Source organism: Branchiostoma belcheri, unplaced genomic scaffold (genome assembly GCF_001625305.1).
Source record: "Branchiostoma belcheri isolate BF01 breed outbred unplaced genomic scaffold, Haploidv18h27 scaffold19, whole genome shotgun sequence".
NCBI classification, from domain to species: domain Eukaryota; kingdom Metazoa; phylum Chordata; class Leptocardii; order Amphioxiformes; family Branchiostomatidae; genus Branchiostoma; species Branchiostoma belcheri.
This window is the reverse complement of record NW_017803379.1, coordinates 1,606,268-1,629,428: the sequence shown is the minus strand read 5'-3', so window position 1 is coordinate 1,629,428 and position 23,161 is coordinate 1,606,268. Positions and strand designations below refer to the sequence as shown.

The 23,161-nt window shown below is 38.6% G+C and overlaps 1 protein-coding gene across 7 annotated transcripts in view; it reads left to right on the top strand.

Annotated features, from left to right (window-relative positions):
- The window catches only part of LOC109468003 (phospholipid-transporting ATPase IA-like), a 35,202-nt gene that overhangs the window by 2,577 nt on the left and 9,464 nt on the right, over window positions 1–23,161 (top strand). For 3 of the 7 annotated variants that reach the window (XM_019766202.1, XM_019766205.1, XM_019766203.1), the window contains exons 2-30: window positions 6,443–6,499; window positions 9,257–9,389; window positions 10,342–10,441; window positions 10,741–10,839; window positions 11,351–11,396; window positions 11,938–11,978; window positions 12,492–12,565; window positions 13,827–13,896; window positions 14,099–14,226; window positions 16,085–16,155; window positions 16,450–16,547; window positions 16,820–16,928; window positions 17,840–17,967; window positions 18,248–18,325; window positions 18,554–18,642; window positions 18,909–18,978; window positions 19,254–19,368; window positions 19,595–19,677; window positions 20,025–20,074; window positions 20,194–20,263; window positions 20,391–20,475; window positions 20,655–20,707; window positions 20,820–20,906; window positions 21,123–21,170; window positions 21,450–21,605; window positions 22,031–22,120; window positions 22,292–22,374; window positions 22,768–22,876; window positions 23,045–23,122. In XM_019766202.1, coding sequence (XP_019621761.1) covers window positions 6,443–6,499; window positions 9,257–9,389; window positions 10,342–10,441; window positions 10,741–10,839; window positions 11,351–11,396; window positions 11,938–11,978; window positions 12,492–12,565; window positions 13,827–13,896; window positions 14,099–14,226; window positions 16,085–16,155; window positions 16,450–16,547; window positions 16,820–16,928; window positions 17,840–17,967; window positions 18,248–18,325; window positions 18,554–18,642; window positions 18,909–18,978; window positions 19,254–19,368; window positions 19,595–19,677; window positions 20,025–20,074; window positions 20,194–20,263; window positions 20,391–20,475; window positions 20,655–20,707; window positions 20,820–20,906; window positions 21,123–21,170; window positions 21,450–21,605; window positions 22,031–22,120; window positions 22,292–22,374; window positions 22,768–22,876; window positions 23,045–23,122 — 2,498 coding nt within the window. Of the gene's footprint in view, window positions 1–5,260; window positions 5,471–6,442; window positions 6,500–9,256; window positions 9,390–10,341; window positions 10,442–10,740; window positions 10,840–11,350; window positions 11,397–11,937; window positions 11,979–12,491; window positions 12,566–13,826; window positions 13,897–14,098; window positions 14,227–16,084; window positions 16,156–16,449; window positions 16,548–16,819; window positions 16,929–17,839; window positions 17,968–18,247; window positions 18,326–18,553; window positions 18,643–18,908; window positions 18,979–19,253; window positions 19,369–19,594; window positions 19,678–20,024; window positions 20,075–20,193; window positions 20,264–20,390; window positions 20,476–20,654; window positions 20,708–20,819; window positions 20,907–21,122; window positions 21,171–21,449; window positions 21,606–22,030; window positions 22,121–22,291; window positions 22,375–22,767; window positions 22,877–23,044; window positions 23,123–23,161 lie in introns of those variants that run through there. The other 4 variants (XM_019766206.1, XM_019766208.1, XM_019766201.1 and 1 more) reach the window with 3 other exon arrangements.

Here is a 23,161-nt window from a genome sequence, read left to right as displayed (position 1 = left end):
GCCAAGATTTTCTGTACATGTGCCATATGTTTGGGGGAATCCGTACCAATTTTTTTTACTTTGTACCATATGTTCCACAAGGCGGAATAGCGATGTAAAATTTCATACAAAATGTAGTTCTTTCAAGTCTCTGCAAAATGTAAGCTTTACTTAGTAATGTAACTTACTGGTAACTGCATTCTAATCTAAGACATAGCTTTGACTATCAGGATGTTTTTAATTGTAAAAGCAGGCATTGCAAAAAAATCGTGAACAATAACAGATGTTAGGACAGATGCCAGGGAATCTGTGCCGACTGTGACGTTAGAATTGATATTCATTTCGACGGGTCGCAGAAGGGTTGGGAATCCACGTGTTTCATTAGCGGCGCCACAGAGATTGGTCGGAAATGAATGGTGGTTTCGACAAGCGATGGTGGCGGCAAAGTCTGCCCACCATATACATATTGCATTTTTATGGATTTTCTTTGTTAAATATCTTTGCGACTATATCATGTGTACCTTAGACAAGCAGCATATTTCACCAGTGATACTGTGATAGTTAATCGTTTTAGAATATATGTGTGTGTATACATTTTAAACTTTATAGTATATTGCATCTACAAATGAGTATAAACCTTTTTGAAAATTCTCAGTTTTTTATATATTTCAATTGATTTTTCAAATCTTTCCTAATTCTCACTATCATATATGACATGGCTGCTTACCTAAAATAGCTGTATTTTGAATAAAATTTTGAAATATAGAATTTTTGAAACTGTTCCTGTTCTCTGTGAGACCAATACCGGTATTCTGCTTCTGCTAGCTACAATGTATGTCGTAACTTACTGCTAGTATGTGTGCCATCCCTTCACCCACCCACAGGTTTTACATAATGGAAAAGGCACACACAGACACACACAGACTTTAAGGCTCCAGAAGGGTCCATCTGAAGCTGGTAGATATGCACATTAGGTTGAAAGGCCCTGCAAAGGACATACATACTTAAATTCCTTCACTACAGGCCATCGCTATCCAAGAAAACAACGAACTCATCTGAATCTAAATGATGTCTGGACTAGACATGTATCTTCTTCTTGTATAAATCACACATTTTGCCTGTTAGTTACATTTTGAGTTTTAGATTTTCTGCATAGCATATCCTTCTCCCTGTCATTTAGAGGACAATTTCTTTTCAACTGTTTGGGTGGTTTTGAATCATCAGTATCTAAAATATTCTTTATGCAGCTTTGCATTTTGTAAAGGTTGTCCTTTGGGGAAATCTGAATCTTCAACACTAGAGTCTCTTCATTCATAATATATGTGTTATTGGAGAGAATGTGTGAATCTGTCTCACCTGTATACCTCAGTTTGTCAAAACAAATTCCACCATTATAAAATGATTATTGTTATTACTAGAATCATAGGTTGCATACAATCTCAATTATTTGTTCCATCACTATAATGATATTAAGAAAAGATAATGTAAACCAGTAAACAAATTTATGTTTTGTCATATAATTGATTGTGTACAAATATTGCAGTTGGGTATCTACATCCATCATTATTCATTCAGAAGTAATTCCAGTAATGGTTGACCTATTTTTGTCCCAATTTGGTAGGAATATCCCGAGTCTGACTTTGACCTTTTTGTGGTCATAAACCGTAACCCAACGTTGCTGTTGGTCGGTGTCCAATTTACCAATTTCCTGTATACATGTACATGATTGTTCAATAGAGTTCTGAACATGGCCTTGTACGTACTCAGAATGAATTGCAAGTCCTTAAAGGCATATAGGAGAAATCAATAGTTTTCATAATCATACCTGTACCAGAAATAAAACACGAGAAAGAAGGAAATTAGTACTTCAGGTATCATATGCCTATCCTTTAGTAGGACCATAATCTTGTATCAAGAATAACAGTTTTGGGAGGCTAAAAATCTAAAGAAAAATATTACTGGGAAATTTCCTCCACCCCTTCATTCCCTAGTATAATTATGATTCTTGCATGTGTTTCAGCTTTCAGAAGTATTACATCTTGGTGCCTTTCACTTGAAGTGGTTTTAGATGATGATAGCCGTGTAGACAATGTTGCATCAGATAGCTCCATTCAAAATGTTGCCCAGGAGTAAAGTAGCTCTCTTAGCTCGCTCGTAAAATCCAGGGGCATTCAGGATGCACAATCAGCTACATGCAGCTCAAGTTGATTGGAGGCCTATCCAATAATTATTGATGCATGGATGTAAAGAATGTCCAAAGCTGTATGGATTTGCCCACAATTTGTGTGTGGAGGTGGCCTTTATTGGATTTTAGCTTTAGGAACCAACCATTGAGGATTGTACAGGGGTAGGGAAGGAATTGAAATAAATGTACAGTTGACTGTACTATATCTTATGCCTGTGTCTTAGTGCTTGGGAGACATGCAGTACTAATATATATAAAGGAGTCAATGTTGACCATTCCAATTGCTAGTTTTGATACCTATCCATTAATACCCTGGTAACAATACCTTTGCTGGAACAAAAATTCGGTGGGTACACTAAACATGTATCTTGCACATACAGTCAACAGTTGCCTACTAGTAGCTGCCTGCTGCCTCTGTTAAGAGTCAAAGCATGTGGGCAGACAGCCAAGGTGTGCACTTACGTGTACATGAAGAGTCCACCACTGAGAGCACATAAAAGTCTTTTATTACAAAGCATTTGCATACCCTTTGCAGTAGCTACTGATGTCTGACCTGTACTTTAAAGTATTCCCATTGCAGAAGCAGAACTGAAGTAAAACTCCTTAGTGGGTGTTATGCATGTTGGCACTCGTTTTTTTTTTATGTATATGTGATAGTTTCCTTTCAGGACTATGGTCTCATCATTTGCATAGACCATTTTGAAATTGTGCAGAGGGTGGAAGACATTGTAGCCAGTACCACTAATTTTAATTGTTGAAATTGCACATATGTGCAACCACAATCAATTGCAAGCTGCAGGCCCCATGAGAGTAGGTCATGAAATAGAAATAGTGTCATGGTTCCTTACAGTGGTTTACCTTGGATATCTTAATTGCCTAGGACATATGGTGGGGGCATGGTCGTTCAACTTCACATTTACATTTAGTAAAACACATTCCCAATTTCAGTCTCCAGCACCATTAACTCTAAAACACTGAATGCAGCTACGGAACATTTCCATACGACTGTAGATGCAGAATACAGTGGATGATGATGATGGAATGGTACTTTCCTTGGTGCTGAATCATATGTTTCATACTCCATTCAAACAGTGCTTGTTACACATTACATGCTGCACTTACACATCTATAGAAATTAATTTACCAACCATCAAAGCATGGTCTATATTTCAATATATTGTTTGGTACTGTCCCTGGTGCTGAATTACCGGTTTAATTAATACCATGCCTTCCAAACAGTGCTTGTTACCAGTGCAGTGCACTTGTCTGCATTTCTCCAGCGGCTTTCTTTAGATTCTAAACTTCTTTGATTTGCTAAACATGAAAGTCTGGTCTGCCTAGATAAGACCAGGGTTGCTCATTCGTTACAGAAGCAGTCAGACTAATATGATTTGAACTTCAGATTGTACAATGTAAGATTAGTAATAAGGCAGTGTGATCGTTTTTGGAGCCAGGATTTGGAAGACACTTTAATTAGAACAGCATAGGGGTCATAGTTCACATGGTGATTGGATATAATGTAAGAAACCTCACCCTGTATCATTCAATGTTGTCTGGAGGGAAAAGTGAGTGGACTATATACCAATTATAGTATTTATATTCTCAAAGTCTGGTCCAAACATTTCATATCAGTTTAGGTCAGAAGATATTCAGATCTTTACTCTGCATTCAACAGTGTATCAAGTCAAGGTTTATCAGTGTGCTCTTGATGGTGATGGCTTGAAATAGAAAACGTTCAATTTACTGTAAAACTGGAAATGTCAGTGTTTTACTTTCTGAATCTACATCTGTTGCTTGATCAATACTCAACATGTGAAATCAGTAGCCTCAGATCTCAAGGGAGTGCTGCAGCAGACCTTTCTCCATCAGCATGCCTGACGTATGTACATGTACAGCCTGGACGTTTTTCTCATTCATGGGGAGGCAGGCTGATTGCGTCAGACAAATGAGCTTCCTGAAGCTGTGGGATCAAAGTTTACGGTGACACCTGCCAGCTATGACGTAAATGACGGCTCTTTTTCAACAGTCCTGTAGGCCACACCAATTTGATTTGTTGGTTCTTGGATTTTCTCAGAAAAAATATGAAGCAACTGAAAAAAACACACAAAAAAACAGACCATGGCATCCTATGATAGCCCCAAATGGCATGATAGGAGCGATACCAGGCTAGTTTGTAATTCAATTATATTAAATTTCAAACCTTTAATCAAACCACTGCATTGATAGAAACATAACAACTGTGAAGAGAAGGGACCTCCTTTATCAACTGTTGGGACCAAAATATGAGCACAATTGTTTTGCAAATCGGAAAAAAATGAAGCGGGCAAATCCGTGAACCAACATTTTAAATTGGTGTGGCCTTACACCTTAAAAGCTGTGTTACAAAGGTGTCCAACCCAATGTTCCAGCAACTCTGTTTTGAAAGCTTGAATTTGCACAAATTACAGGAAAGATCTAATTTGAATTGCCATTTACATATTATGTAATATCAGCCATAATAGCAGCTTATCAGTAATGAGCCATGGTCGTGCTATGCATCGTTTTGTAAGTCACTGAAAAATTCATGCAAACTGTGAATTCCCGTCGCCTGATCTAATGTAATGGTTGCTTCCACTCCTCCAACACCTCACCAGTCATGGAAGTGTGCATTATTTATGGCACCTCCACAATGGTTTAGTCCATTGGAGTACATCCAGCAGAGTCTGTTCTGTTGAGTCATAAGATTTCAATCTGTCATAGTATTGCACATTTTGCCATCTATTTTGGTCATTGCAAGCCATTATGAACAGTTATCTGAGACCAAACAGTAACAGAATATTGTTTAGAAACAGATACATTAAATTTTTCATGATGATTATCTTATGCTTGTATCATGTACTGTTTGCAATAAAAAGATATACAGGTTCCAGCCATTGCTAATCTCATTGCATCAAATTATCCAACTACTTTCCACATATCACAGCCTCTGTGTTTACTTTCCTTTGTCAAAGATCAAGTTTAAGGTAAACACTTTTTCTGACCTTCATTCATTGGAAAGCTCAAGCTGTGAACAAAACACAAAAATAAGACCAGCATGCCATGGGCTCATTAAGGTCAGAGTTCGTATCTAATTGAATGATACAACCTGCCGATACCAATGAGGCAGGAAATCAGTATGTTGTTCATCACGGTTGGGAGATATGGGTCTGTTTGGAGTGGTTGATAGCCATTGTAAAAGACTGGTCACCTGATAAGGTATGGAGAACAGTCCCACAGACACTGAAGAGGTCAAAGTAGTTACCACAGGCACGCTGACAGAAGACAAAGGTTTGAACTGTCTTGAATGTCTATTTAGACATTTTTGTGTTCGTCATTGTCAATGGAATCTACAATAGACACTTCAGTTGTTTCCGCAAGTGTATCTATGTAGAAATGTGTTTTATGTATCAGCACAGGTCTCAATCATATCCACATTTTATTGGATTTGTGTCATCTTGTGATATCTTCCTTTAATAGCGTTCACTTGTCAATTTTCCGTATTCATCCATACGTTATTTTGTGATAGTGACATTACAGGGGTATTTCATTCTACAGTTGCTTGTGTTTGATTGTCAGTTGTGTTTTACCAGTTCTTACCAGTAATACTCTTAGGTATACAAATAAGTACCATAAACCCTTGAGAAAGTATGATCCACTTATCGTAAGATTGGGCTAATCTTATAATGATTATAGCATTTAAAGAGTTGGTGATGACAAATCTAGATAAGTAGAGAAACAGTCCTTTTCTGAAATAACCATAATAGAAGTAGTATTAGAGGTAGTTTGTATGTTCCTTCAGATGTCATAATCTGTAGTGTAGTGCACAAGTCAGCATAGCTGAAGGACAACATTGTCATGTTGGTATGGGATGAATACATAATGAATCAGGTTTGTATGAAGCTCCTATCTAGAAGTGCTGTAGGTCTATGATTAAGAAATAATGTTATACTGTGTGTAAATCATTGTACATCTTGTTTAACTTTTCACTTCTACGATGATAGACATATAGTCTTAAATTCTATCAGTCTTTCTTCTCTTGCACCCCTTCAACTACTGCATCCCTGACAAATAAACCAACCTCAGTATTTCTTTGACCTGTGACCTTATTTTGTTGACCTTTGTTGACTTCACATTGATCTATGACACTTACCCATGCTCTACACTCAAGCCATAACCGATCCATGACTTATCATTTCACCTTTCACCTATGACCTACACTTTCACCATGACCTACTTTGACCCCTAACCTTTACCCTTCAGCCTCACCACCACCTCCAGACAGCACTACTCCCCCTGACCCCAGCACACAGGGTATAGGTGGGTACGAGAACAGTTTGTATTATGTGGAACGTGCCGTCGCAGTACATAACCATAACGTAGCTTTGTTGTAGGGCAAGTAAAGGGTAGGTAGGGTTAAGATGTAATTGTAGTATTAGTAAGTGTAAGAAAATATCATAGAAGAAAATACCTGCTTGTTAATGATAAGTTGTAGTATTGCTGCATGTGTAGGGTAGCATAATTTAGCTAAGGTAGTCAGTAGTCAGTAAAATGATACTATATCATATTTTAAGTACATGTAGTTCATGATATCAATTCATGTTGAAACTGGATTTACTCTGTGATGATCACCCTTGTCTCATTTTCAACAGTCAGGTCTTGTGTAAACCAAATGTACTGTAACAGAAACACATCTGGATAAATCTGCTTAGATTTCCTTATATCTTGTCTTTCATATCCTAGTATGAGATGGATTTCTATCTAAAAAAATGCCAAAATTCTTCATGTTGTACATCCAGCAATGTCAATTGTGGACTTGAAAAGAATGTACAGGATACACTATAATTTCACAGGAAGATCCAACTAGAAATAGGTAGCGGTAACAAAGTCACATTCATTACATCTTATTTTCAAACATATGTTTCAAACATATTTTTCTTTGAACTTTCTTGTAACTATAGATCTTCTTGCTTTTGATAAAAGAATATCAATCCCAGCGGAGAGGTTAGAAAGCTACAGCTAAGAGAAGGAATGTTGGTAATGGTTGATGTAGCCTTGTTCGTGTAAGCTTTAATCTATCCCTGTAGCAGCTCCCCAGTGGTTGCTCTGCAGCGGCTGTTGAAGCCTTCCTGAAGCTGGATCTAAAACTGACACTCCCCTGGCCCAAGAGTCGTGATCAGTCCGTGCTATAGAGACAGGCACTGGTGTGACGAATATGAATCATCATGAATCCTGCCCCAGTGTATGTAATTCCGAGTAGCTGGTTCCATTAGCAGGGACCATGCAGGTGGCACGCCCACACACGGGAAGAAGGATTGCAGCCATAAAGCAGGGATTTGGGAGTTTACCATTGCTGCAGTATGGCATATTTGATAAGAATTAAACAGGCCTTATTCAACGTCTAATGTCTCAACGGCAGGTGTTAGACTGTCTAATATCCTGGCATTTACAATCATACAATATTACCACTGTTCAAACCCTCTGTATGCCTGTACACATACTGAATCAGACCTGGCTTGGCATGATAATTATACATCGAATACTGTCATACCAGCAGTAAACCTGGAAAATTGGCACTTACATTAGCACACATCACCATACTATTCTCTTTGGTGTTGTCATTTTATGTCCTAGCACATTAAAAGCTGCCATTTTTGTCATAGGATGGCAGTAATAATGACTATTTAAGGCTGCAGAAGTGCTGTTTATTTATGAACTACATGTGTATGCACTTAAGGAATATACCCATCAAAAGTTAATGATGTCAATGAGAAAAATAAAATATATTTTGGTCACAATCCAGCTGTGGGGGCAGCAGGTAACAGTAATTAATACTAATAATCATGATACTGTTCACAAGAAATTGATGTGAATAGTGCTTTTCTGTCTCTTTGTAATGTACCTTTAGTTCCAATCATTACACAGTGAATTATGATTATATATGTAGTCTATACTCTTTGCTGTTGGCAATTGCAAACTATGAACTATCATATGCAAAATTGATGATGAACTTTGTGAATTATTATGAAAATTTGTGTACCATTTTAGAAATTGTATGACCTAGTTCGAATCTCAGAAGTTACGACGTTGTGCGAAGGACTGTTTGAGTCGACCCATATATTTTCAAACATAACGCTAATTTTATTTCTACGTAGTGCCTTAAATTACGTTTTTACCTAGCTAAGACGAAGACGCATCTCTTAAATGTTTTTAAATTGTGGAGATTTGAAATCAAGACCGGCACTGACTGTGAAAAATAAGGCTTAAATGAAATTTTATAATGTTAACGTATTAATACTGGTCTTTTTCTTTTATCATGAATTGTACGTCTGTAATAGAATCAGCAATTCAGCCATGTGGCTGCCAGTGATTTTAAATTTGAATAAAACCATTCATTCATTCAACTAGTGCCAAAAACGTTTAGGTACAAATGTACATTCACAATCATAGCTCTACCATGATGTACAGGCTATCATAACAATAGATTATAACAGTCATTTTTCTGCACTAGTGCATAGTTTGCCCTTGCCAACAGCAAAGAATATAAACTATTATCATAATTCACTGTGTAATGATTGGAACTATAGCCACAAAACTCACATGCTTTAGCCCCTGGTAACAGGCCCCAATCGAGTGCTGACGTCAAACCTGGATTCTTTATGGCCTCAGGTCTCTTTCATTTAGTCTGCAGAAAGTTACAAACTTTAAGGTATTGAAGAGCTCTAAACTTACAATGTTTGTTGCAGAGGAAGCTTCAAGCTGTATCCAATTTGTTTTGGTGTCAAAATCTAACATTATGACTTACAAACACATTATGGAGCACATTTTTTGTGTCAGATAAATTCCATTTTCATATGCATGTACTGGGTACTTGCTGAGTTGGAGATAAGAGGAATACTTCGGTAACAAAGTCAGGAATGGTTTGTGTTAATCAAGCCTTCAAGGATGTTATATATACATGTACAAGTGTGCCATTTGGGTACACTGTTTCCCATACAGTGAAACGAAAGATGTCTCTCCTTGATATAAAGTCCTTGTGTTAATGAAATTGACTCTCAGACATTGTTGGAAACACAGGTGGCTATCAGCGCCATGGTAACGAAGACGATGCAGAGTCCGGGGCCACGGAGCTGGCGGACCAGCAGAGAGAGCAGAGAACCATCCTGATCAACAGACCGCAGATCAACAAGTTCTGCTCCAACAAAATCAGGTGAGAGTGGAGCATTCAGCACAGCATCAGGTCCGATACCCCCACTGAGAAGAAAATGCTCCTTAATGATTCATACCCAGCGTCCCCTAAGCTATCTTCCTCATATGGATGGGACCCAGGATATACTGTGATTCCTGATTTTTTCGTGGTACTAGTACTTTTTATGTTCACAGTTTTTGCAGTCACTTGTGAACTTATCATTATCGTTAGCAAATACATGTACCATTAATTGACTTTCTTTTTTCTGCACCTGCCACCACTGTGAACAAAACATAGAGCTATACAAAAATGTAGTTCCATGAACACCTCCATTTTTCATAGACCGTGAACTTTTGCTGCCACAAACGTAAAGTGAATTACAGTACTGTGTGGTTTCATCCATATTAGGGATGCTTCCTGTACTGTGTGGGTGGAATGGATTAAATGTCATTACAGATCAAGCTGTGAGGATATCAGATTTATGATTGTTCTGATGTTCTCTATTGCTGTGATGTTCTAGTTCTTTGAATCTATTATTTTTCTAGCAAAATATTCTAAGTACCGATGATATCAGGTTAATTGTAACACTAAATACAACACAAATATTCATCATCATTCACATGATTTATTATATGACATGCAGCTTGTGATGTTATGAATCCAAAATGTATAGATACTTTTGCATATAAATTATGTTGAGTAGGAAACATACAAGAAAAGTGCTTATGTTTGATATTATGATACTGCATCTGCATGCACAAGCCCAAAACACATCATTTGATAAAATGCAGATTTTTTCCATATAGCTGACTAGTGATAAATTAAATACACATGAGATGAGACTGCCTGTGCATATATATTGTATATGTTTATTTGCTTGATTAATTTTCAACAGAATAGAATAATACGGTTCATTTTACATTCCTTTTCGTATGTCAGTCTTGTGAAAATTTCTAATGTTGTCATCTTTCAGTACTGCAAAGTACAACTTCTTCACCTTCCTGCCCAAGTTCTTGTTTGAGCAGTTCAGAAGATATGCCAACGCTTTCTTCTTGTTCATCGCCCTCTTGCAGGTGGGTTTGTCTCTGCAGGTCAACATGAAAAATTCCATCTGGACATTACAAACCTTTCACCATGTCTTGTGTATGCCAGCTACGTAAAGAACCAACTAAATGATGGGTTTATTATTCTGCAACCTAACTCAAAGAACTAGAAGATTTTCTTGTTATTATATTCTTACCATAAACCATGGAACTACCAAAGAAGATATATAGAAGACCACAGAAATACATTTGTATAATAGATGTTCTCTCGAGACAAATGTGTGATAGAATAGATGTACTTGAAATAAAAGCTCTTTCTTTTTGTGCAGCAAATCCCAGACGTGTCGCCCACGGGACGTTACACCACAGCTGTACCCCTGCTCTTCATCCTGCTGGTGGCAGCCATCAAGGAGATCGTAGAAGATTATGTAAGTGACCCACCGCACAATCTGTATCATCTGCCTGCCTATTTTATAATCGAGTGCAAGAAATTTCATTTTGACTCCAGAGTGAATATCCTACTCAACTGACCTGAACCCGTGAATTTTACATGTCTGACTGTACACTCAAAGAGCAAAGCTGTTGTTGAATACACCTCAGGCACAGAATTGGAGAATTATGTGTATGTGGGTGGTACGCTTTTACTTGTACGGAGAAAGGACAAGATAAGGATACAATCCATGCTTAGCCTGCAAATTTCAGATAAGGAAGGATGGAGAAAGGATTGGTTATGATCTGACCTTTACTACGGTAGTAACTGAATAAAGATTTTGCCTGAAGTGATACTGGTAGCTCGCTGCAAAAGGAATACAAAAATAATTTTATTTAGAAGTTACATATTAATTTTTTACCTGTATGTTTTATAATGTCTTGTTTCAAAGAAGAAGCACAGTAGTTTTTCAAACTGTTTGACTGTTTTAACTGTTTTGCCCCTTTCAGAAAAGACACAGAGCAGATGACTTAGTGAATAGACGAGAAGTTTTAGGTAAGTTTCCACACATCAAATGTAAATACAGGATAGACCTTCTAGGCAACCTTTGATGCAAATGAACATGTAGAGACTTAGCATTGAATTATTTCTTATTGAAAATTGTCACAGTTGGACCCTATGGCTTACGACACATTGTCAAACAAATCAAATGCATCAGATATGTAAAATACCATGTGAATTTTATGTACATATGTCATCATTGCCAAATTGATGTCATCATATGTTAGTCTCATAACTGCTTAAACACACATTTTCATACCCACAACAACCATCTGTCAGTAATTCAGTGAAGTCTGTGACTTTAACAAAGACATTGTCTTCCCATGTATCAATTCTCTGATGTATTAAATCCACCTTATTGTATTTTTAAATCAACATGTTATAAAGATTGCACGTTGTGTCATGTATCTGTCTGATTAACCAATAGTGTTAATGATAATTGCTGCTGCCTTAGGTCCTGTAGTGTTGTTATGTTCTGATGTCATTGAAAAAACATATTTTTAATGTTAAAATTGGCCTTTCCTTCCCCATGTAGTTTTACGAAATGGACAATGGGTATCCCTGTATTGGACCCAGGTAAACCAGCGGCATGCTGTTGTGTTGTGTTGGCTAACATTCTGTGTGATCTGCCTGCTCTCTTATCCTCCATTTCCTTAAATCTGCTCACACGTGTACTGAAGTGTGCAAGATGTGCATGTCTCTGTAGCTTCTTTTGTATGTCAGTGCCCTTACGATATGACCTGTAGTTAGCATTAGCTGGTATTGGTATGGTGGTTATGTCAAGGGTGTCTTTTGGATCTCTTCTGTCACATAAACGCTTTGATTCTAAATGTTTACAGATGACTTTGTTCAATGTTGTATTGAGATGGTGTTAAGCTACTTGTAGTAGATGAATTCTTCAATGCTATATTTTTCTACAAAGCCTAAAATGTCCTGATGTTACTTCTTAAATTTTTACTTAAAGACTGAGTACATGAATTGCCTTGCAAGGCCTTGAAAAACAAACAGTTTTTATAAGATCAAAAACCTTTTAACATATATATCTACCTTCTCTAAATACATAATGGTTGATTTCCTTTCCTTTGTCAGGTTGAGGTTGGAGATATTGTCAAGGTCACCAACGGACACTTCTTCCCCGCTGACCTCATCATCATGGCATCAAGGTCAGTGACCTTTCTCTCCTCTGTCAATCACTATTGTACCACAAACTACACATCATAGGTGTCATTGAACTTGATATAATGTATATTTCTATTGAAACAATTTAGTGATTTACGGCTGCAGTAGAAATGGATGAAAGACCCATATTTTTCCTCTATACTCAAATAGATAATCAATGGTAACAATGTATATAATACAGTTGTAAATGCCTGTGTTTTAGCACAAGTAATGTACTATGTTCCAAGCAGGGTGATAAGAGGTTGATAGGAGGTGTCTATAACTGCTTCATGGTCACAGTCTGCATATTCTAACCTGCTTGAATGCCAGACCAATCAATATTTTATAACAGGCTTCCAACAAATCATGTCCAGGATTTACCTGCATGAGTTCACCTTGGTGTGACATTTTCATTCCCGAGCCACACCTTTCCTCATTTTGTATTCACCTGTGCATTTAATGGTAGTGGTTTTAAAATGAAGTCAGTATTGGTACATGGTACTCCCACAATGTCTATCAGACAGCCCTGGCATTTTATTCTTTCCTACATTGACTTTTCCTGAAAGAAATTCCTTTTGCACAAGGATAACGCTTCATGTAGATGTGGGTCTAAAAAAAAACTCTATTCCTATATAGGAAAACCATTCTAAAGCCAAAACGTTGCACACATTAGCATTACAACATCACATGCAGTTGACCAAAATTGTCTCATTCACATAGATAAAATATTCTTGTGAAAAATTAGATAAAGACACAGACAAGATTGTGTCTTGCTTGACGCACACAAAGCATGTGCCCTTGCTAACGTCCTCTTCTTTAAGTCAATGTAATTTCAGAAGTAATCCATCATGGTTGCTTCCCCCTCCTTCAAATATCACAGGTGCCAGCCCTACTTTAGATCACTGAGTCCCTATCTCTTAAAGCCAATATTGCCTCTGGAGCTGTCTGATATTAGACTGTGGTAGAATGGAACTGCCAGCATCTACCATATCCTCCCTAGACATGAAGGGGTGGATATTTCATAAACAACATAAAATAAGGCAATGATTTAAAAGCTCAACTTCTTCAGCATGAGTTTACATTCTTAAGATTCTGCAAAAGTAATTTCATACAAACTTGCTAAAAACCTGTTATATATGGGCTAGGCAGTAGAAGAAGTCCCCCTCAAATATTGAGTCACTAGGATCCATGAAAAATTTGATTGATCATCAAGTATAGAATATGATATAATCTGTAAAAAGAAACTGTTGTTTGCCACTAATGCAGTGAACCTCAGGGCATGTGCTACGTAGAAACCAGCAACCTAGATGGAGAAACCAACCTCAAGATCAAACAGGTAGGAAACATTTCTGATGTATGGACAGTGATGGGACTAACACTCCTCTTGTTAGCTTTTCTGGTGTATCGTGAGCTTCATTATATTTGCCCCAAGGTTGAAACGTCATCTTGATACTATAAGATAGGAACCACCATTCTAGTGACATTAGTGTTGTAGGTAACAAACAATAGTAGACATTGCCCTACTTGCTCCTGTCCAGGCTCTAGCCCAGACTGCCACCATTCTGACCATTGAGGAGCTGTCCAAGCTGGAAGGGAAAGTGGACCTGGAGGGGCCCAACAAACACCTGTACGAGTTTGTCGGCAACGTCAGACTCCGAGGAAAGATGTGAGTACTTGTCTTGTTGAGTAACTTGTCTTGTAGATACTTCTGAAATTGACTTATGTGAAGCCTTTCTTTACACTACAACAACTACTACATGCACTCCACATGTCTATTACAAGGTCTCATTATGTACTTACTGACACCTTGCAAGCTATCCATACATTAGCAGTATTAAATCTTTGATGTATCGTTGCGTCTTTAGACTAATTAGATCTTCTTTCAGGAGGAATCAAAGACTACAGGCAGGGACGTTGCCTGTTGATGTAGGGAGGTGAGAATATAGGTTGGCAAGGGCAGGAAACACTGATATGCCACATGCCTGGTGCTTCTGCCACAAAATACACTGTCCTGAGTCTGAAGAGCCACCTGTCAGAACCGGACATTTCTGCAGTCACTGCATAAATGCTTAACACTGCAAATCACCTGCAACTCACAGACAGTCTTTCCTCTGTCTTTGGTGCTAATAGAAGTGTGTGCCTTCCATTCAACCACAAGCCCTTCTCTGTCCTTGGTGCTGACTGCACTGTACATGTATGTCTTCCACCCATAGACAGGCCCTCTCTGTCCTTGAGGCTGATAGTAGTGTGTGCCTCCATCGATACACTAGCCCTCCTTTGTCCTTGGTGCTGATAGTAGTGTGTGCCTTCCATACATTCACAAGCCATTCTCTGTCTTTGGTGCTGACAGTATTGTGTGCCTTCCACTCATACACAATCCCTCCTCTGTCCTTGGTGCTGATAATAGTGTGTGCCTTCTATTCATATATCATGTACTAATATTAAGGTGTACTAATGTTAAGGTGTGTTATTCACACAGATGTTTTTCTTTGCCCGTGATACAGATCATAATATTAATTACACATACAATGTATTTACTTTCAATGATATGGCATTTTGCTGACTCTGTTAGCACTGGTGCTCCAGACTTTTCAACTTATACACACCTACAGTATATATACACCTCAGCATTTATATCAATATGATACATCAATGTGTTTATCTCTATGGTTGGGGTGTCATTATCTTTAATATCACCCTTTAGATTGTACCATTGCAGATCAATATAATCACAGTGTGATCAAAAGGTTTTGTTTGATTTCAGGTCATTCTGTGGCTGCTAAACATATTTTCCTAATATTTTATGAAAGATACTATGCAGACTATGACCCCACTGTATGGTTAGGAATATAAGTTTAGAGTTATAACTATCCTTACAGAATCATGTGTTCATACTCTTGAATCTTGATGGTTTTATTTACTCATACATGGGCTAAGGTTATTTTTTATGTTGGAATTTTTTACCATGTTGATTGTTGACCATTACCTTTGTCATGTATCATGCTGTCATGGTGTCTCATGGTCATTCCATCACATCTGGGTAGTGGGTAAGACACATAGGATCCTACATCCATCACTTCTGCTGACAAACACACTACAGCGCTGTCTTTCCATCAGATCTTCTACCTCAAATTGTTTTCACAGTCTTATAGACTCTCTTTCCCTGCATGAGTTTTAAAGCATGGGTGTAGTGTAAACATCTATGTATTGTTCTGAAGATGAGAAAACAGTGGCATGAAAATGGATGTTCGAGTATCATTTCTTTTACCACAAAGACTTTGCTACTGCTTGTACATCACAGCTTTCATAGGAAGCTGGCAAGAGCTACTTCAGTCTTCACTAATAATACAGGATAATGCATCTATTCAGAAGTCTCTGCTTTCCTTGTTAAGTATGTGCTGTTTACGAGAGCAACTCTCACAAATTATCTATCTTCCAGGTCATTTATTAGGTTAACAGCAGTTCAAAAGACTTCTTCTTGTGCTGGTTGTTTACAGAATGATGTTTATTTCTCCCTCACACAGGGCCATTCCACTGAACCAAGACCAGCTACTCCTGAGGGGTGCCCAGCTTAGGAACACACAGTGGGTCTTTGGTAAGCACACAAAGAAATATATATTAAGCAGGAACAAATAAAATGCCATTTTGTGTAATTAGTATTCCTGGGGTAGGCTGACTACTTTCTCTTTGCATCCAAGGGGCTGAATTGCAAGGAGCTTGTAATGTACAATATAAATAAAGGTCTGTTATGGCAGCCTTTCAGCACTCTAGTGACTTCAGTATTTTCACCAGTAATTTCCCCAGGTGTCCACAGGACTGTAGGGCTTAGAAATGTAATGGCTTAGAAGTACATGTATTGTGTTTGAATGCTATGCTATGGTCCCTACAGGTATAGTGATGTACACTGGACATGAGACCAAGCTGATGCAGAACACCACCAGCGCACCAATCAAGATGTCCAACCTGGACAGGACGACAAACATGCAGGTATGGGAGGGGGGCTTACTTTCTTTCGTGTTGTATGTGATTTAGGACCTACAAAAGAAAGGATAGGGACAGACTTAAACAGGCACTTGCACAGCTACTGCAGAACTACTGTTGTTGCCTTCTGTTTCAGTATCTTATAATTGATAGAGTTATTATATCTTAGTTCAAGATTTGTTTTTGTGTATTTGAGCAAAGACTATGCCAGATTTTAGTTGAATGAACAGAGTTTTTACACTGTTGCCATGATTTTTTCTCTTTTCCTTGTCCCACAGATCCTCCTACTCTTTCTGCTCCTTATTGCCCTGTCCTTGGTTAGTGCTGTCGCCTCCGAGATCTGGACCAATCGGAGGGGAGCAAAGGACTGGTACATCGGCTACAACCGTAAGTCCACACTAAGAAATTTCAGCTGTTGAGGAATGCAACATACATGTATTCCTTGTAATACTCCTTGTTTTACTGTCCTTAGTACCTATATATCTACATGTTTGGTCACAGTAAGTGCCAGAGACTCTGCACATAACTTTGTGAACTTAACAGAATTAACAGTATGTTCTTGTCCATGTCAAATCTCTAACCTTACAACTTGATGGTCTTGTCAAAGTATAGCAAAACTGTTAACCCAATCCGCACCCCTTCTTTTCCCATTGTTGTGAAATAACAATAACCCAATGTCTTGTATCTCTGCACCACGTGTCATGTATGCATTCTTGACGTCTGTCCTGTCTTCTCACCTAACTGTATAGTGGGTAAGATCTTACTTTTTCTTTCATCTTATACTGATTGGGAGAAGCACTTTCTATGCACAGTAACAGCTACAGGTAGTCTGGTGTCCATCCATTGTCAGCCTATTACTGCTTCGAAATATACCATAACAAGCTACCTTGTAGAGACTCTTGATGGAAACGTACCGAAGTGGACCAAAGCTCTCTCTCCTCCACCGCAAAGCTGGGAACGGCTGGATACCAGGTTAAGCAGAAGCAATAGCCTGGATGCCAGACTGTGTCCAGGGCCTACACTGGCCAGTTCCTCAGCTCTAGGGCCAACATGCCCCCAAGGAAATTATACCACAGTCCTGATCACAGGCACTCTGGCTAACTCAGGGCCTAGCGTGTTATTAGAATGGTTACCAAACCTATGTTAGCTCCTGAGTCTGTATCCTCTCTGCAAATAAGAGAGGATAAAGACTTGGGAGCACAAATAGGTTTGGTACCCAGGCTAGCGTGTTACAAGCCTGGCATCCAGGCTACAGAAGGAGCAACCCCTGACCATGTGTGTGTTGTTGATGTTTGCAGTGATGGGACCGAACAACTTTGGCTACACGTTCCTGACCTTCATCATCCTGTACAACAACCTGATCCCCATCAGTCTGCAGGTCACTCTCGAGCTGGTCAAGTTCATCCAAGCCATCTTCATCAACATGGTCAGTATTAGCTCTGGTCGTCTTTTTCTCCTTTTACTGGGATCTTTGTTTTAAAAAAGCTTTCAATTAGTAGTAGCACAATTCAGAGATGCCACGTGGATCAGTCTATTGAAGAACACCAGTACAAAGAGTGACTGGTCAAAGCTCTAAGTGAGAACAATTCTTTGTGTTACTACACCAACACAGATGGGCTTTCATTGATAGTAGAAGCACTTATAAGGTATTTTCTTTATCTCTGTTGAATATTTGAAAAAGAACAGAAGTTTTCCCTCTCCCACAGGACATTGAGATGTACCACGAGGCCTCAGACACCCCGGCCATGGCGAGAACCTCCAATCTCAATGAAGAGCTGGGACAAGTAAGCAGACACCTTCTATCCAAGCTTCATGTGCATGTATTAGATGATTTAGTCAAAGGATATAACAAGTCACTCAAATGTAATATAGCCAACTGATGCCATGCTCTGCCCCAAAGCTGGTGTGTTTTGCAGAGCGGCGGTTATACCAGCTATACAGATACAGATACAGTACCGATGGTCAGCTTTTGTTTGTCTGAAGACTTACCTTTCCCTCCCCTTGTATTGCAGGTGAAGTACATCTTCTCAGACAAGACCGGCACTCTGACCAGGAATGAGATGGAGTTCAGAAAAGCCTCAGTGGCAGGGATTATCTATGGGTAAACAAAGATATAAACCATTTTTTGGGGGGTATAAAAAAGTATAAATTTCTTTGATTAGAACCTGGCAAACTATATAGAAATGTACTATTAAGAATGATGTACATGTTAATGTAATGTAATCCTAGCAAGGTATGCCAATAAATGAATCCTGATGTGTTATATGCACAACAGCCTCAATTTCAGCACCAAAGACATCTCTGTTACCAGTATCGTTTGGAATAGAAATTTATAGATTGAATAGTGAGTTTGCTGTTTTTCTGCAGTGACAATCCTGACAGTGAGGATGGAAGGTTCAATGACCCCCGCTTGGTGGAAAACCTGCATGCAGGACATGTATGTGGTTGCAGATTCACATGTTTTCCTTTTTTTGTTCTTCCTTGTCTTCTGTATCCTCTTCTTAGACATGTACAGTAGTTAGCTATAGACTATTCAGTAGCTTTTTAATCTGTAGTAATTCTCTGAGTCAAACTAAAACATCATAGTATCAAAGTACACAGTCATGCATAATGCATTTGTGCCTGAAAATGCTGATAGACATATTTAAATGTTACGATGATGAGGTACCCTGTACATGTATTGCCTGAAGCTCTGTTTTGAACCTTCTCCAGGAGACTGCTCCAACCATCTACGAGTTCCTGACGACCATGGCGCTGTGTCACACCGTCATCCCGGAACAGGTCCCGGACGACCCCAACGTCGTAGCCTACCAGGCTGCTTCTCCGGGTGATGACCAATCAGAGAGCTCTGTTCTTTAAACATTATCGATGACATGGAACAGTAACCAATCAGCTGAGAATAACTAGAATATATGAATTTATTTTTTTTCATGATGAAGGAAAAAATTTAACTGATAGACATGACTAATCAGAAAACTCAGTAGCCAATCATGCCATCTGAGAATGACTAGAACATATGAATTTACGTTTTCTCTCTTTTTCCCATGTTTCAGATGAAGGGGCCCTGGTGCGAGCAGCAAAGAAGCTTGGGTTTGAGTTCAACATCCGAACTCCTGAACATGTTATCATTGAAGCTGTAAGCAAATACCTTGTTGAGATCATAGTTGTTATGGCCAGTATGTTCTTAAAGAAAGGCAAGTTTAGGTATAGAATGTGAAGTTACAGTCACTGAGCACATATATTTTATCAGTCTACCAAGCACAAGTTTACAAGTTTTCATAACATACCTTTATGATATGTTATATAGATCTGTTACATCATATATGAATGATACCTTGCAAGGGTATAATGCTAATTCATCAGCTAATAACAACAAGCAATCCTAAATGAATGTTAAGATTTTTTATCAAATATTACAAGATTCTGTTCATAGCCATCAACCTCCTTTTTCTTCATGCAGTGTTTGTATGTTATTCTTTTCAGATGGGAACAACAGAAAAGTATGAAGTCCTGAATGTCTTGGAGTTCACAAGGTAAAGCTTCTATTTTCCCATTACTCATTTGTAACACAAACTGTCTTGCATTCACAAATTAGCTTGCTATTTACGATCTCTTTTGTCATTGTCTTGAACTTTTTGTTTCTCCTTGTCAGTGAGAGAAAGAGAATGTCAGTTATCGTCCGTGATCCCAAGAAGAAGATCAAGCTGTACTGTAAGGGAGCTGTAAGTACATTTTAAGACATTTTGACTGAATACATACTAGCTACATGTATGTGTTAAAAATGAATGGACATCACCATGTATTTACCTCACTGTATCAGTATTCAAAACGCATGCTATTGCCCAACAGGACACTGTGATCTATGAGCGTCTGGCTCCAAACCAGAAGTATGCCGATGTCACCTTGAAACATCTGGAGCAGTTTGCAACTGATGGTTAGTCCTTTTTTATTGTAATTTTGAAAAATGTCGTTCAGCTTCCATGTACATGGTGTAATCAAATTATTAAGACTAATTCATTTTTTTGATCCAGAATAAGTCTGTTGGCCAACTAGTAAGCCTGTAGAGACATTAAGTCTTTTTATAGCCTTACTGTATTCCTTATGTACATACAGGTCTGCGAACACTATGCCTGTCAGTGACAGAGATCTCAGAAGCTGACTACAATGTAAGCTATTAAGTTTTATTATCTTCATGATCTTGACTGACTGACTGAATTAGCTTGCTGCAAGTTTGCCACTAGTATTAAGGATTGTATTTAATATGTGTTTGTCCTGCAGGCCTGGAATCAGAAGTTCTACAAGGCTGCTACAGCCCTGGTGGACAGAGAAAGGAAAGTAGAGCAGATAGCTGAGCTGATTGAGAAGGTACGCAGGATGGAGGAGGAGGAAGGGATGGGTGGGGGTGAGGGTGGCAGGGGCATGTGAAAATACAAGAAAATGTACTCAGAAAGGTTCAAAAGTGTTAAAAAGAATAACTGGAAGTAACAGCTTATCCAAACTGTTAACTTAGAGACAATTTGACTACCCTGTAATTTCAGGATTGCTCATCTTGTTAATTTCAATATACTTTGTCTTTCATAGAACTTGAATCTCCTAGGAGCTACTGCAATTGAAGACAAACTACAAGAGGTAAGTTTTGCTTCATCACATTGTGTCTACATTTCTGTTCAAATTGTTGCACTGTATACCTTCCTAAACTATTGTCAGAAAATTGGCCTCAGGTAATGTGACATATCTAACCAATAATGGGAAAATACAAGAAATGCAGTCAACTAGACATTGAAATTTGTATTTCACAATCAACATACAATATGAAGCAATGATTAGCAACACTTCTATCTGGCTGTTTTCTATTGTCGCAATCTTTGTTACTGGAAGTATTTACATCCAGCTTTACCTCCCCCACAGGGAGTGCCTGACAGCATCGCAGCCCTGAGAAAAGCTGAGATCAAGGTGTGGGTTCTGACTGGTGACAAACAGGAGACGGCCATCAACATCGGCTACTCCTGCAGGCTGCTCACCGCTGACATGTCCCTGCTCATCATCAACGAGGACAATCTTGATGTATGTTAATTCCTCTTTCTCTCTATGCCGCATATCAGCCTTAGGTGCTCATTGTCTTCCACAGTTTTTGTTTGTTGCAGTCCATTGTGCCCCCTCCCATCCACAACCAATCTCTGCAAGGTCCCATTCGACCATTCTCCTCCAGGTCATTGCTTGCCTGTTAATCATATACAGTGTGATACTAACAAGTGGTTTCTTTCATGATAATACTTTTATCATATTGTCTGTTAATTTGAAATACATTTCATAGTGTCAGATGATGATCTTTACAATAGATTAGATGTTTTGTAAGGTGTTGAAATACATCCAGTGAATAATGTAGCTTAAAAGGTAAAGAAAATGGAAAGGCAATGCATGTTTGAAAGCAATGCTTTAGTGAACAGACTGATACATCTAGTAATGTTAACGATTGTCAAACATCACAGGCTACCAGAGAAGTCCTGAGAAAACACAGAGAGTCGTTTGGGAGCACCATTAGAAAGGAACAGAACGTTGGACTTATCATTGATGGGAAGGTGAGGCCATCTTTTGTAGTTAAACTTTATAACATTCTGCAACTGCAGTTTATTCCAAAGATTTGTTCTAACAGCCACAGTGCTTATAAAAAAGGATGTTACAGTCTGTATTTGACTACAAAAGGTAGTCTGTTGGATAATTTTTTTTTTCAATTTGTTTTTTCCCCGTAGACCCTGAAGTATGCCCTGTCCTACGATGTTGCCCATGACTTCATGGACATCGCTCTGTCCTGTAAGGTGGCCATCTGCTGCAGGTAAGCAGGGAACTGCCAGGTGTCCTGATTCATCTGGTGCTGTGAGAAAGGCATTAATTTTGATTAATATGTCAAATATGCAAAGTGTATGCCATTGACCAACTGTATGCCAACAACTAAAAGGCAATGTTTAAGTGTTGAAAATACAGTATGCTAACATTTTGCTTTGCATCTTTTGAAAAACATTTAAGAGTTTGAACACTCAGATTGATTGTGTGTGCAATCATGTTATTGTTGCTGTGCACAAACGATGTTGGGCACTGTAATTGAAAGACAGTACACATGATTGGTGACATTAACAGTACACAAGAAATGCTGTTTTAGTCACAAGAAGACATCTGATTCAATAGATGCAAAAGAAGTCATGTTGCATGTCCTTTGTTGTTGTTTCAGAGTGTCGCCCCTGCAGAAGTCAGAGCTAGTGGACCTTGTGAAGAGAAAGGTCCAGGGTGCCATCACACTAGCTATAGGGGATGGGGCCAACGATGTTGGAATGATACAGGTAACTTTTGCCATGCTCTACTTATGAAATCCTCTTTTGTGTGATGTGTTATACATTGTTTAAAACCTGAAGTGTTTTTCTTTTTAAGTCCAATTTTGATGTCCTTGTTTAAAGAGATGATGTATTATAACAACTGTTCTGGTTGATACTCTTCCCCCCCCCCTCCAGGCGGCACATGTCGGAGTGGGGATCAGCGGGAAGGAGGGTCTACAGGCAGCCAACGCTTCAGACTACTCCATAGCACAGGTGAGGGCACGCTATTGGAAAAATTATACAAAGTGCCTT